This window comes from Oryzias melastigma, linkage group LG7 (genome assembly GCF_002922805.2).
Source record: "Oryzias melastigma strain HK-1 linkage group LG7, ASM292280v2, whole genome shotgun sequence".
NCBI lineage: Eukaryota > Metazoa > Chordata > Actinopteri > Beloniformes > Adrianichthyidae > Oryzias > Oryzias melastigma.
This window is the reverse complement of record NC_050518.1, coordinates 112,151-128,422: the sequence shown is the minus strand read 5'-3', so window position 1 is coordinate 128,422 and position 16,272 is coordinate 112,151. Positions and strand designations below refer to the sequence as shown.

At 39.5% G+C, this 16,272-nt stretch overlaps 1 protein-coding gene across 2 annotated transcripts in view; it reads left to right on the top strand.

Annotated features, from left to right (window-relative positions):
• Window positions 1-267: 267 nt before the first annotated feature.
• The window catches only part of atp2b3b (ATPase plasma membrane Ca2+ transporting 3b), a gene marked incomplete at its 3' end in the record, with an annotated part of 62,646 nt that continues 46,641 nt past the window's right edge, over window positions 268-16,272 (top strand). The window contains 3 exon segments of one of the 2 annotated variants that reach the window (XM_024292832.2): window positions 268-762; window positions 5,615-6,364; window positions 15,747-15,944. In XM_024292832.2, the coding sequence (XP_024148600.1) occupies window positions 6,115-6,364; window positions 15,747-15,944 (448 nt within the window). In that variant the 5' untranslated portion in view covers window positions 268-762; window positions 5,615-6,114. 2 annotated transcript variants of the gene reach the window in all.

Below are 16,272 nucleotides of genomic sequence, written 5' to 3'. Positions count from 1 at the left end.
AATTCTAAAGCTGTATGACGCCTCCAGTGTCCATTATCATCATTTTCAAGAATTCCCGCCCTGGAGACCTTAAAAGACCGCTCTAATGCCGGCGCGTGCTGCCTGCTACTGCAGGCTGCTGCATGAAAGGACGCACGGTGCTGTCGTCATCACGCAGTCCCGTAGGTAGGGGTGACGTCGCCTACAGAGCAGCCTGAAACCCCCCTCTTGCGGATGCTGCGACCCAGCTCCCGTGTGCTCGGCTAACCCCCCCGCACCTTCCCATCATGTAAAGATGTCGCACGAGCATCGTCTCCCCCCGCATTTCTCTCCTGTCCTTCATTTGGATTTTTGCCGGTGTCCCTAACGGTGCCCCCCCTCCCCCGGTCATCCCTCCTCACCACGGGGCTGTTAAAACCCTCATCCCCTCTCTCTCTCTCGCTCACTCTCTCACTCCATCTCTTTCTCCGTCTCTCCACCCCTCTCTCGCTCCCTCTCTTTCTCGTCCTCCGCCGCAGAACTCCGCCGTCCGACCATCAGGTGACCGCGCGGAGCGGAGGATTCATCTGCACCGTCGTCGTTTTACATCCCTCCACTTCTTCGGACTCCCAGAGACCGGAGCTGCCGCAGCACCGCTCTCCCCCTCCTCCTCCTTCCCCCCCTCAGCATCCTCTCATCCGGTCTGGGACGCTCACCGCTCAACACACGCGCAAGATTAGCGGGGATTCTGCCTCCCCGCCCGCGCGCGCGCCGATGCTGATGTCCTTGAGCTCGGCCTGCACGGTGAGTCCGAGCGTGCCAGCGTGCGTGACTTGTTATATACCCCCGGGGCCCCCGAGCTCCGCTCTTTAAATCGGGGGAGGGTGGGGGGGAGAAGATGCGTTGTGATTCAGAAATAGCGCGCGCGTGTTAGTGTGAGCGCGCGGGGGTGTTTAAAGGACTTTGAGCTGGCCTGATGTTCTCCTCGCGGGCCCGCTGCTGTTATAATAGCATGTACTGCAGCGCGTGCCAGAAAAACCTGCCAAAATTGCGTAGATGAGGAAGTGTGTATGCGCGCGTGTGCCTGTACGCGCGAGTGTGATTGCGCACGCGTCTGTCTGGCTGATGACATCTTTCCGTCCGTACCTTCACTCAGGTGAGGAATCCTGTCATTTCAGGCACGCGCCGCGTTTTCTCGTGCGCTAGGATGCTACAGGCTATTTGGTGTCAGTTTGTTGTTCTGTCTCGTTTCGGCGCATCGCCGCTGCGGGGGTGTTGCTTTGATCTGCTAATGATCCTTAGCCCACCTTGACGAGCGATCCGGTCCAGAGCCGGTGCGAGGCTGTTGACGGCTGAGCCCGATAACCTTCAGGGGAAACACAAAGTGAACCGCAGGTGACGCTTCCTGTGGATCACCGTGTCTCCTCCGCTTTTCACCGTCATGACCTCCTAAAGCTGGTGAACATGTTGAGCAGCAGGGCTGGAGATGAAGCTCAGGCACGTCTGAAGGTGATGAGGAAAGGTCGTAATCTGTGAGAAACCCCGGTTTAAGGATTTGTTGTGCATCAAGCCTCTCTGATGTTTGGACATCTGTGAGCTGGTCTATGCAGAGATAACACTTCAAATGTCTGTTGGAAATTAGGACTGCAGGTGCACAGGTGGGCTGCCGGCTCACGCGCTCACCTCGGATGACAGGACAGACAGGAGCTGTGCCTGTTCAGTCACATGTGCTCACATGTGTGCACATCTAGTCTCAAACAGCCACACGGCATGCACAGGCCCTGTTGGTCTAAAATCAAATCCTTGTAAGTAGCATTTCCTCTGTGTCACTTCGTGCCTTTTTCAACCTGCTGTGATAAAGAGAAATGCCAGAGGGGTGGGGAGGAAGAAGTCACTTTCTCTGAAAGAGGAAAAAAGGGGGCTGCTGTTCAGTCTGCTGAGGATTGTGGTGACCTTTTGTGTGACTCCCCTCCTTCTCTTTTTTAGTTTGAAAGTGCTGCGTTGTGCGACACATTTGTGTGTGTCATGACAGAGATCATATAATTGATGTCTCTGGGCATGAGTGCTGAGGTCTTTGTGTGCTCATCGTCCATTCATGATGCTCGCATCCTGTGGGGAAAGTATTGTGAGAGTCAAGAATCCGTAACAAATGAAGTAACAAAGTTTTACTTATTTATTTTTCCTTTCTGCATCAAATGTGCTGCATGCTCACAGACTATTTTTTTTTCTGAGTGAAGGGTATAAAATCAGTGGGGAAGAGATCAGATTCCCAAAAAAGCGCAAGTAAATAAATGATTGCAGTAACAGGAAGCAGATGAGGAGGGGGGGAGAAAGGTGAAATGATAAGCAATGAGATGTGGCATAAAAAAACAGATGTAAATCCTTATAATGATAAATAGATGGAAGAGCAAGCAAATAAGAAAAGCTTCAGGAGCCGGGTGACTCAGTCATAAACTAACACTCTCAGTCAGGATAGAAGCAGGGCGGAAAGCAGACGAGAGGCACAGGAGGGAGTAGAAACGGAATCCATGATAAGCCTCTGCTCTGTATTTTTCTGCTCTTCCTCGTTTAAGATATTCTGACAGCGACGTCAGAATACATCGTTGTGCTGAGTTCATTTACAAGCGTTTTTTCATTTGATTTGCTTCCTACTTTTTAAGATTTAATCCAGAGGATTGCACTTTTTTACTTCGAACATAAAAAAATGTCTTTGCATTTCTGTATGCCCTGTGTTCTAAGAGGCTCAGAACTGCTAGGCACACATCATCTTACCACTCTTTGACACTGGATGACAATTTCTCTCATTACCACGATTGCACACACAGTCCCACTTACACTGTCGTGTTGCTTCTCGGCAGAGCATAAATGTGAAATTAATCCGCTGTAAGAAAATAGTCCCGCTTCTCCTGTTAGATGAGCAAAAGTTAAAAAAATGAAAATGGTAGAAAAGAGAGGGAAAACATCAATGGTTTACAAAAGAACAACTTCATTTTTAGACGAAAAATTAACCACATTTCAAAGATTATTCTTATCCTAAAAAACACTTCAAAATCCTATTTTGTTTTTTAGTGCATTGATTGGAATCTACGTAAAATGTGATTAATTTCTGAATTTACTAGTGTACAGATCTAACTATTAACTGCCGATGTCTTCTGAAGGTGCCAGTAATGGAAAATAAGAAACAACAAGTGAATCAACTACAGTAATGTTTTAAATAATTTAGTAATTCTGAGTTCAGTCCAATTCAAGCTAAATTTTTCGAACTTTTAAATACAGAATGCTGAGTTAGAGACCCACTCAGATGAAAATTGTGCTTTTAACATGTTTTTGTGGCTTTAATCTGACGATAGAGGACATATTCAAAGAAAGTTAAGTTTAATATTGCATTTCTGAGTATTCAAACCGTAGTGAATGATGCAAAAATACAGTTGAAAAAAGCTTTTAAGTGTGACATACAAGTCACAATCTCCCTCCATGCTACTCTATTTTGATGGATCTAGCTGCGGATGCAAACAGCTAGATAGCGTCACCATTTTTTGCACCGCTAATGTTTGGTTGGGAGTGTGAGGGGCTGTAAGCTAGAGGGAGAGCATGTAAACAAATGGAGGGGAAGGGGACGGGCTTAGTGCTGAGCGATATGAAAGAAATTGTATATCACGATACAAAGTATTTTATATCACAATAGCAATATATATCACGATATTCCAAAATAAAGTATATTTTCAGTTATTTTCTGAAAGAAATTAACAAAAAGGCAATTACTTACTTTTCTCTGACTTTATTTTTTCAAGTAACATCATTGAATTTTCACAAACATTTTATATAAGTGCACAACATTTTCCAGTTAATACATACATTTTTCCACAAAAGATCAGCAATGAAAATAAAAAAATAAAAACGATAGACGAGAAATTGTCACGAAAGACACTTTTCTATCGCCCACTCGATACGTATCACAATCATAATTGAAAGACCACTGAGAATGCTTTTATAATAGATTAAAAGAGGATTAGAGTGGGACTTCAAGGAATTACCAATTTGCATCTAAAGTTCTTGGTGCCATAGAGTCAGTGGGAAGGGATAACTCAGAAACGAAGAAACTAGAGAGGGGATAACTTGCTTTGACTGATTATATTTGGAAAAGGCAGCAAATGTACTGAGAAACACAAAACACTAAAGGAATCCTCTTCAAAACATTGTTTGTTAGAAAGCAACAAGGTAAAGGCCCTGTCTCAGAACAACTCCCTGTGGTCCAGGTCTACAGCAGAGCGGTTACAGGGATGGCTCAAGGTCACCGTGGAAAACCTTAAATGTAGACCTAATAACAGAAGTTTAAAAACTAAACTTAAAGAGTAGCTGATTTCCAAGGTGACACAGGAAGTCGGATCAACCACAGAAAAAACAGATTCTAGTTGATGAAATTCTAGTAGTCATTGATCCCTGTTTAGAAAATGAGGAACTATGAATAAGTTTGTCTATTTAAAGCTTTTTATGTCGGTGAATACATTTAATTAAAAATAAGGTGAAATTTAAAGAGCATCATTGATGCAATTTTGATCAGAACTCTGACTGAATGATTTTGGATGTTTTAAGTTTGCCTGATAATAAAGAATACAGCAAAACATCCCTAAAAGTAACACCATAACAGTGTTTTTCAGCATCACTCAATGACAGGATGTTTCTAAAATTTAAAAGAAGGAAGTTCTGAAAACTTAATGTGTAAAAAGTAAAAATTGTGATAATTTTCTCACCTACTGCTTACCACTTACAGCAGTACTGGATGAACTAATGATGCTGTACTTTTCTAGAGGCATATCATTTTGGCTTGGGATAAATTCCACATAAACTCCTAATGAAATGTGCGCCCAGTGTGGTTTATAATCTGTCACTTTTCCTTTTTGCAAGTTGGCAGCTCTTTACAAAGTTACTTTATAGTACTTTCCCTTTTTGACTCAATAACCAAGTCAAAAACAGAGAAAAATTAGAAATTTAGCAACGTAAAACCTTAGTATTTTTAGAGATTTTAATTTTTCCAATGACACCTGGGACTGACGCAGCGCGTTGAAGGACCCATGAATACGTTTTAACACACTCCCTCATGAATATTTGCAATTTGTCCTCTACTGAGAAACAACCTTGAAGACAAAATATGCATCCATGAAAAAATACAAGCAGTTGTGCTCCCTGGTAACAATACAGGTGGGACACATTGATTGTAAGAAGGAACATGATCAATTTTACAAAACAGGCCACAAAACCCCATAGATCCTAAACAGCATGATAAAAGACACCCAAAAAACATGACACGTTTGTAGCAAATGCTTTTGATTTACCATTGTTTAGTGTGTTAAAAAAGTACATCTATTTCTTTTGCATTTCTGCTCACAAAGGCGCTACGTCAGTAGAAGACAGTCGATAGAAGCAGATTTAAATATCACATGCAGTGATTTTCAGCAGAGAATGCCAATCATGTTCGCTTTAATTCCCTTTAATTTATCTGAATTAAAATGGATGTTTTTGTGTTTGATTTGAGCGTCACAGCTGAATCCAGCCTGGCCTCTCTTTGAAAAATCATTTCCATGTAATGGTCAGTTAGATCAATACAACAAAGTGGTAATGTCTCTCTCTCTGCCCTCCTCTCCATCCTCTCTTTCAGGTTCTGGTAGTGAAGCAGTAGCTACCTCTAAACTGGATCCACTTCCTGTCTCTGGCTGGTCGGCCGTCTCTGCGCAGCTCGCTCTGCTTCCCGTCTGTTTGTCATTTCTTCATTCCCGTCTGTGAGTCCGTCAGCCCGTCCACCCGTCCGTCCATGGACTGGCCGTGACCCTGGAGGGAACGAGGAAAGAGTGGAGTCGCAGGGGGTACGAAGGAAGAGAAAGCTGGATTTGTTCAGTCTTCAAGCTTCTGAAGTGCTCCTGCTCACTATCCTTCATCTCCCTCGTCATCCTTCACCAACACGTCCCTCTGTTATGGAGATTTGAAGGAGCTGTGGGTGGGAGAACATGAAACCTGCTCTTTTGTAAAGTAAAAAAAACAGGGGCTTGGGCATATAATTTTATTCATATATTTTTGATTTAAATTTAGAGCACATGAACACACCCTCAGCAACCAAACGAAGGAGGACCTGACCAGATAACAGAAAAGAGACTAACTGACATGTCAACAACAGCCACCATGGGGGACATGGCAAACAGCGCTGTGGAGTTTTATCCCAAAGGGTCTCGAGGCAGTACTGCAGGAGGCAGAAGGGCAGATGGCAGCCATGCAGGGGGAGACTTTGGGGTCACGGTGAAGGAGCTCAGGGAGCTGATGGAACTCAGAGGCGCCGACGCCCTACAGAAGATCCAGGATAGCTACGGAGACACAGAGGGCCTGTGCCAGAGACTACAGTCCAACATCACTGACGGTAAGCAAGAATGGGAGTGAGTGCTGAATAGTGCTGCCACAAGCGGTTATTTTAACAGTCAACTATCACCGATTATTTTTTCAGTTTAGTTGACTAATCGGGTCATGTGCAAACTGGATGTAAAACACACATTTAACCATCTTTAGCTTTAAACTAACTAAAACGTAGATTTATAGCATTGCCTGAGATAAGGTTAGTGTGAATGCTGTAAGTTGACTTTGTCTTCTGAAGATGCCAGTGCTAAAAGGTGAAGATGCTGAAATTGATAGCAAAAAACACTGAAGTTGATAGCTGAATACGCTAAAGCTGATAGCCAGCTAAAATATTAGCTAAACTCCAAATTAGCCTAAAAAACTGAAAAAATCTTAAATTTGCCAAAATAGCTAGCATGCAGCTGAAAATTTAGCTAAGCTCTAAATTAGCCAAAACAGCTAGCATGTAGCTTGAAATATTAGCTAAACTCCAAATTGGCCTAAAAACCTCAATAAATGCCAAAATAGTCCAAAAAGCTAGCATAATGCTATCATAACTTTCAACTTTACTACACTCAGACCCCAAATAATATAAAGTAACGACTAATAAACTATTAAAGTAGTCGTTGACTATTTTACTAGTTGATTAGTCGTCGATTAGTCGACTAATTGTGGCGGCCCTAGTGCTGAATGAACGAGTGAGTGAAACATGGAGTCATGCATGAAACACTTGACTTCAAACTGTGTCTAGATCATTCCTGATGACCGTATGCCAAAAAGAAAGGGAACTGCCACACTTAAGCTTATTGTTAACATTTCAAACCAGCAAGTCTTCACTTCCTGCATGTCTGTAGGCACATGAAATGTTAAAGCAAACCTTACTCTTGGAGTCCAATCATAAAAGGCAGCTTTCTGATAGAGCTGCATGGTTGGATTGGCTAAATGATGAGTGGGATTACAGTGGGTGAATGAATGGGAAGCTGATAGAGTAAATTATTAATAGGTGAATGAAGTCAAAGTGTGGGATTAACTCCACTCTCCTACAGAGATGCCTTCCACTGTAGGGTTTTGAACTTTCATCACATCCAGTGTGTCCATCACATCAGTAGAAGTTGAAACAAGGTAAAAAAAATATATATAGGGCATCCCTGGAAACTATAAAACCTTAAAATGTCCTCATTTAAATGTGTAACACAGGTGTGGTGCAGCTGGATCACAGCGTTCTGCCTATTTTTTTTTCCTCAGGAGACGAAATCACCTTCATAATCTGGTTAAGATTCATAAACACATCTGCACAAAAAGAAAAAAGAGAAAAAGCAAAACAAATCAAGCCATAGCAAAAAAAGTATGTCACGCAAGAGCAAAGCAGCCACTTTAGCAGACAGGGGGCGCTGTTTGATACTGCTCTTAGAGATTGGTCAACTGAACGCTGACGTTATAGTTATTGGTTGTTTGTGTAAAATAAAGTTTTGTTTTAGTTCATTTTTTTCTTGATTATTTTCAACCCCACCTGAGTGGATTGTCGAAATAGTTGATCATAGACTCTGGTCTTTCACAAATCCTGGTGACTCTGGAAAAGAGCAGATGATTTTAACTTGTGCATGCAGACATGTTTTTGTCAAACAGGACTCTACAGCTGTGTACAAGGTCAGTTGTTTCTTGTGTTGGAAGGATTAGGTCTTGTAATCCTGTCAAACTGTATGCATCAGTCTTTGAGCAGTATCACTTTATATGATTCTGGATCTGACGGCAAAAACTCAAAAGGTGTATCGGACAGTTTGGTTTGTTTTGTGGAACACAGTTGAAGGTGTCTCTACTCCTGTGGCAAAAAAAAAATTTGGCTACCAACTTTTATTTACTTGTTTATTTTTGTCTGAATTTAGTTTTATACAAAGCTATAATAGGAGGTGGTTAGAGCCTGGATTGATCATTCTGTCTGAGCAGGCAGAGCAGAATGATCTTATTTTGAAGATGTTTCTAATGTGGGTTATCTTTTGTTACATAACCATGAAAAGCAACTGTGATTGATATATTTGATTGTCTCATTGACTTCAGTTTGCGGAATTTCACATTTTTTTGTGACTGTTGCGGCTGTAAAAACGTTTCCTTGAAATACTTTTTAAACAGTGGTAAGGCCATCATCCTTACAATTTGCAAGGAGTACTTGGAATTTTGTTGTGTTTGGTGCAATATTTTCTAGAATTCAATGCATGGAATTTCACAAACGTTTACAAAATTGTGATGACAGGTTAAAAAAAAACCATAGTTCAAAATTGTAAGTCATTGTTAAAATGAATTTCTGACAAAAATACAAAGTTTCTGAACCGTTTTCCCTCCTTGATGGTTCTTACTGACAGATTAATGACATTTTTTGACATTGCTGAGTAGTTTTTTGGGGGGGTTAAGCTAAATCTAAATCCTATTTGAGTGTTTTGGATTGCAGACGTTATTTTTTGTTTGTCCTGCAGATTTTGGACGGCAAAGCCTAAAAGGTTAGAATAAAAAGATGCAATTTTGTCCATGTATTATTTCCAGTGTATTTTCTAATCTTCCTACTCTTTTTGTATATTCATTTTTTTCATTTTTTTAAAGATTATTTTTAAGACAAATGCAAAAAAAAGGTTCTCTATTTTTATTCATAATTTATGTTCTTATAAATGAAATATAAAATAACGTCAGACTCTTGAATTGGTTTTCTAATGTGGAAAAAAAGCTTTAATTCATATTTTTGGATCAAATACTTAAAACTTTTCAACTGATAGTTTTAAAAATAGTGCCATCAATGTAGTTGATGCACATTTTCTGAATGGTAATTGGTTAAAGTAAGGATATTTATAGCAACATTTTCCCAAAACACTGAGCTGATCTTTTATTTCTAAATAATTTCATTATTTAATTTCATTTCATAAATAACTTTAAAATAAACACAAAATATTTTTGTAGTTATAGATCCTGAAATTTGGGGATTCTGTGTGTTCTCCAGTCCATGTGCAGACTAATAGGGGTGTGGTACCACACTACGCCCACTCCTTTAACTCGTTTGTATCCTAGCAACACAACAGCAACGAGAAGTTGGTTCAGAAAATCAGTAACAGAAAGAGTGACGAGTGAGAGAGCTGTGAGAGGAAGATGCTGAGGAGGAAGAGTGAATGAAGGAAGTGGAACTGTGTCAGTGTCCATGAGGTATCTGTGTGCTATAGGAGAAACAGCGAGACGCTTGGTCGGTGTTGAGTTACAGTAAGTCTGTGTTGAGTGTTGCTAATTTGATACTGAGCTGGTCAGGAATCAGAGCAGCAGCTCCCAACAAATCTCACAAAAACACACACAGAGTCATGTATCTGCAGATGTCCCTACCAAGCAAGTTGGCAAACAGCAAACACAAACATACACAAATGCTGCACAGAGAGCATCTTCCTTTGATTTATTTAAATATAATTCCCAAATGTCATTTAATGTAAGGAACCAGCAAACATGGAAAACAAGAACAAAATATTCCAGCTTAGAAGTCTCAGCTCAAGATATTGTTTTAGCTTTAAGCTTTTCATTGCTTAAACAACCACGCGTGAAGACACATTCTGTGGTTTGGTAGCAGAGATAAAAACTGAGGTGTTTGCTGTAAATGTGTTAAGAAGAACTGCCCAAAACTACTACAATTTCTTTGAAAATCTGCAAATAATTGGAGACAAAAATCAGTTCTGCTTGAAAAGATAAAGGCCAGACCCTACAACAATAAAATAAATCTAAGGTCAGATGAGTTTTGATTTATTCACTGCCACAGCATTAAGTAAAAAAAAAAAAACCTTGTGTTTTATAGTGACTGTACAGGTTATAGCAGCAGCAGAATGGTGTTACCTTAGTTAACCAGATGCAGTGATGGTATGTGAACTAATAAAACTGAGATTACCTTAATTAATTAAAGCGTTCTGAATCTTTTACCCAAAATGATTTTACTGATGGACCTGCTTGAGTTGCAGGCTGAGTTTGGATAAATCAGCTTTAAGTTTGTTGGAAAACCCCGTGAAAAATTCTGATAGTAACTACAACTGTAAATTCTCCTGAAACCCATGATTGAGTGAATGCAAAAACTTCTTAACAGTTTGAGACTTTTTATGGAATTGGGTCTAAAGTTTTAATATAAATCAAATCATCTTGTAACTTTGGAGACATTTATCTGTTTTGTTAATAGAATTTCAATCCTTTTGCTCTTTTTGTCCATATTGTTTCTTTTTTTTGGTTCATTAAGTTCTCATCATGTTTCTTCCTTTGTTATTTTCATAATAATCTTTACTATTTTGTAATGAGTTTTTTTTAATCTAAGACATTTCTCAAAAGCATGGAACTTTGAAATATGGATAAAAGGATCAAATTAAATCAAATTTTACAATATCATTCTATTTTTTAGCTATGTTTTTTGTGCACAAATGATTTTAAACTATTTTTAAAAATGTCAGAAATGAGTAATGCTACAATATTGATAATTTATTCTATTTATCTCCTTTAATATTTGATAGGTAGCAACTACACTTGAAATACATTTTTTTGATGCTGGTCAAATTTTATTAAATGAGTTATTTACAAAATAACGAAGTACGTGTCATAACTGTATTACTTTTCTTGAAATGACTCAACTTCAAGGCGCCACCTGGATGAATGAGAAATTTCACCGTGTCACTTCTTGCAAATCCTAAATGTTGCATGTCAGTTGTTTTCTGTGGTTGAATTAAAAGACTTAACGATTATTTTTCATCTGTTTTCTTGAATTGTCTATTTTGATCCCAGCTGAGAGGTACAGTAGTTCATTGTCTGTTCCTGCAGAATTTGAGGAATTTCTCTGTTTTCTTTTCGTTTTCTATTATGTTTCTATCTTGAGTTCATGGCAGCAAACTAGTTTTAAAAAAGATATTGGCCTAATCAAAAGAGATAATAGATAAATTGCAGTGAGTTATTTATTTTTGCACGCTTTACCTTAGAATCGCTTACCTGAGCATTGTTGTTCAGGCTTGTAGCTGCCATGGCTACAACAGGTTCTCTTTACCTCCCATTTTCTTTTTATTCCCACTCTTTAGTTGCTTTTGAAAAAATATATGTTTCTGATTTTCTATAGTACAATTTTGGAGTATTACAAAAACGTTTGCAAAAGTCTTTTTACATTGCATTACATCACAAACAGAACACCGGATTTAAAGGTAACAAACCAGAGTTCTTCAGTTAATCATTTAGGTTTGACACAAATTGTAGCCAAGACTGACAAACCCCTGAGAGACAGAAGAAACGAAGAATTAGTGTTTATCGTACTAACAACAGGGGGCATCCTACAGCCTTGAATGTGGATTTCTGGGTGTAAACTTGTGGTTTAGCTGTTGTCTGACATTTCATGTTGAAAAAATACCACTAGGAGGACAGTCCCCAAACTTCAAGGACTTTTAGGATGTGCTTGATGACCTTACGTCTGGTTAATCAAACACATAAAAGACTTCTGAAACCCCTGAGGCTTTGAGACATCCTCATAACACAGGAGGTACCTGAGCTTCCTCAGCAGAAAGAATGGCTGTCCTGAAAAGTGGCACTGCTGAGGACCAGCTAGACAGTCGAGGGGTCAGAGAACATTTTCCCAATTGAAAATAAGCTTCATTGTCCTTTGAACTTTTTTCCTCCTCCTTTCATCAGAAGTTTTGTTTCAAAATACTTGGTTCTCTGATGCAGACTAGATTAGACATGCAGGTGATCATTCATGTTACAGATTGATCCGTCTGAGGCGGAATCACATCAAATCAACCTATACCATTAAAAAAATGTTTTGAGATAAATCGATAACTGATCTTGGAAAATACCATTTGATTTGGAGAATGTTAGGTTTATTGTACTTTAATATAAAAACTACCAAGTACTATCAAAGCAGACAACACACATGCGATACAGTGATCATTACAGTCTAATGTCTGGAAACACTTTGAATTTGTCATGTGACCATTGTAGAATGTTAATGTTTAATGTGGAAAAAAACTACTTCATAAAACTAAAATGTGAATGGATTTGCCATTGATTCTCTTTTACATATTTGTTTGTACACATATTTAATTTACACTTGATTATCTTGCAAGAAATACTGGAAGAATCTGTAAAACTTCACCTGACCAGGTATTTTTCTCTGAGTCACACTAGTGGAAGTTTTGGCTAAAGATGTCCTGTATCCATTTTAGGTCAGTGAATCGGATCGTGCAAAATTAACTAATATCATATCCAATATCAGATCATATTATTATATCATAATATTCACATCATAATTTTTAATTCACAAATTATGATATGGATCAAGTTGTTTCGATGAATTGTTGCATTCCTATATATATATATGCTAACATGAGGAATAATCTAATTAAGAAAATACACAAGAGGCACTGAGCAAATATCTTAATGATCAGGTATTGTTTGAATAGGGCTTTAACAAGAAATTGAAAGGTTTCTTGTTAGAATTTTTAGAAAAAGGGCTGCATCATAGTTTGGGCTGTTAAATATGTGGTTTGTCTCCCTAAAATATTGCTCGTAAAATTAATTGTCACACTTGAAAGACTAGCACAACCCTTTTGAAGCAGTCGTCCCCACCCCCAGGTCACTGATGAGTACTGGTCCGTGGAACAGTTGGTTCTGAGCTGCAGAAAAAAAAAAATCAGTTTTATTTATAGTGTAATTCTGAGGGAATTTTTATATTTGAGATCTACTGGATTCTCACCACCACATCCGACTCTTTCTTGATGCACTTCAGATTGCTCGGTCACCTGTCCAAAGTAATTCCACTAGCTGAACTGAAACCCCCAAGTGACCAAAGTTAACAAAAATCAAGCGTATTTGGAAAATGTCTTTTCACAGAAAAGAGCCAGTGAGGAAACAGAAGAAGAGCCTTCGACTTCAAAGAAAAAGCTGCATTCCAAAGTCAACAAAGCAGAAGTCTTTACTCTAACTATGGACTTATTGTGACGGTTGTTTCCACAAACCATAATAATAATGCATAATATTCAGGTATTGGCTGTCTAACGTTACAAGGATGCTGCTAATAAAGTTGCTCAAACAGTGGATTCATGTTTTGGTTATTATATTTAGAAAACTTTATTTTTTTATTTATTCGTCACACCTCAAAAGCCAGAGAAGGTTGAAGTTGGTGTCCAAATTTTTATCTTTCTCTTGGACAACGATGGCTTAAGGGAAAATCAACATCACATTCAAATAGTTCCTACACAAAACCTAGTATATAAATAATCTTTAAATGGTACACAATCAGAAAGTGACTTATAAAGCTCTGGGATGATTTTGGGAGGGCCAGATATGTATCAGGTATGTCCAGTAAAATAATATATATCAGTGTTAATTTCTACTGAACTATTGCCGCTCTAGAGAAACTAAGTCCTAGAAAACACACATTAATCATAAATAAAAGACCCCTGAGAATGATTTCAAAATTGATCGAAAGATTATTGGAGTGGACTTTAACCACCTCACATGAATGATGCTAAACTTTGCCCTCATAAGTTAAGGAGAACTGGGAGGTCAGACACCCACCTCAACCTCATACAGGCCGGTCCATGACAATATTGTCTGACATTAAACTGGTCCAAGGCCTGAATAAGGTTGGGGACCCCTGCTTTAAAGGACACAAGGGTTTGTTTGTTTGGGGGTTTTCCTGCTAATGGTAAAAGCCCACTCCTTTTTCCAAATCACAAGAAAACGACCATACCTGTTAATAACTCGAGTTTCAAATATAACCAGCCAAAGGAGAGCTTTTTAGGGTCAATCCCTCAAAAGGAAAACAATAGAAAATGAGTCTGCTTTCAACTACGTACCTCAAAGGTTCATAACAAGAACATTTTATCTATCAATTTTCACCACTGTTGTTGAACGTTACATTTTCTGCTCTACAGACTTCATACATATTTAAAACGTTTAAGATCCATCTCAAAATGACTTTCACACCCGCCCTGATGACGAACAAAGGGGCTTTTAACTAAAGAAGTCCAGACATGTTTCTGTGTTGTCTCTAATGAGGAGCTTTTAGGTCTTTTTCAGACACATTCACACAGTTTTTGTTTTTAAACTTGGCTTTTCAAGATCTCTTTATTTCAAAATTGCATGTGTTCAGTATGAATTTAATTATAAAAATTCAATTAATAAACAAATAATGTCTTATTTTTCCATATCTTTATGTTAGTATTTAATTGGTTTTAATTTTCTTTACTGTTGATAAATGATTCTGTACATTAGCATCAAACCTCATGAGAAAACTTTCTTATTTGACTTACAGACTTTAGCTACAGTTCAATATTTTACAGAACATAAGTCATCTCATTCAGAGCTTGTTATTAATGCTGAAAATGATACTTGATTGACTGATTTACTAGTGATCAACAAATAGAAAAGAATAACCACCCTTTAGAGGATTTACATGTGAAAACTAGTAAATGGTGTTTTTGGATGACCGTTTGGCGAGCTGCTGAGTGTTGGATGCATACATGTACGCACATGTATTTCTTATGGTGCAGCTGATGGAGAGCATTGCGTGTAATGTGATGCTCAGAGAGGCAGAGGTTAAAGCAGTGCGCTCTACTCCCATCCTGCAACATGCAGACACATATGGAAACTCCAGTGCTGGTCTGAAAGCATTACAGAGTCGCAGAAATGACAGAATATGGCAGGAAATGTCCGTAAATGTGCGTGCGTGGACGTGTGTGTGTGTGTCTTTGGTGGGGTAGCCGATGGCTGAAGAGGGAGAGCTTGAACAGCTTGCCGCATTGTCAAGGACACATCAAGGGGAGATTGAGAGAGAGAGGGAGAAAATGAGGGGAGGAGGAGAGACGGAGGAAGAGGAGGAGGAAGAAGGAAAGGAGGGATGAAAGGAGAATACGGCTCCCTGCGATTACTCAGCATAGGTCACCTGTTTTCTCTCTCAGCCTTAACCCTGTTGAGCGTCATTCTGGCTCCTCTGCAGCGCTGGGAGCTCCAAACGACTGACTCCCTTCAGCAGCACGCTGTAGAAGGATGTATTCACACACACAGAGGCAGACGGATTCAAAGATCCCAGATCTGAGCCAACTGCAGCGTAAAAGCTGCAGCCAATCACAAAAACATGAAAAGCTGCTCAAAATCTACCACGCCGGATAAGTGACATCACCTGTTGTTGGGCAGAATCTAGTTAGGCCTAGGAAGGCCTGGACTTGATGTCCTGATCACCATGGAAACTGAACCATGAAAGGGAGGAGGGTTAAGATGGATCTGCTGTACGCAGGAAGACATTGAACTTTTTAATCAGCTGTCTCTGAGAGCTGGAGTTTAGGAAGTTTGGATTTAGTGTAACCTGTGCTGTTTTTGGAATGTATAACTCCTCTCCTAACCAAATCTCTTCTGAATTTCTCCCTCCTCAGGTCTCAGTGGGGATCCGGGAGACCTGGAACGTCGATGCCAAACTTATGGCCAAAACTTTATCCCCCCGAAGAAACCCAAAACCTTCCTTGAGCTTGTGTGGGAAGCTCTGCAGGACGTCACGCTCATCATCTTGGAGGCTGCCGCCATCATTTCCCTCGGCCTGTCTTTCTACCAGCCTCCCAATAAGGAAAGCGAAAGTGAGGATGTGGGCAGAGGGAAAGTTTATGAGGACGTGTAGTTTGCATAAATGCAGTTTGGGTTTTAATCACCTAAAACATGAGCTCATGCCTTTTATCAGCTATTTCTCCTTCAGTGGTTTATTTGTTCCCTGGAACAACACAAACTCCTTTAACAGTGTGCACAGGCTGTCTATAGGCTGAGCTGTAATTTAAAATAAACACAGGTTTCCAATGCAGGAGTCAGCTGCATGCAGCGCATGTACAACTGCAAGCAGCCAGATGCAGAGCAAACTGCTTAAAGCAGGTCTGACATCTTCGCACATCTCTGTAAAAATATTTAAAATAC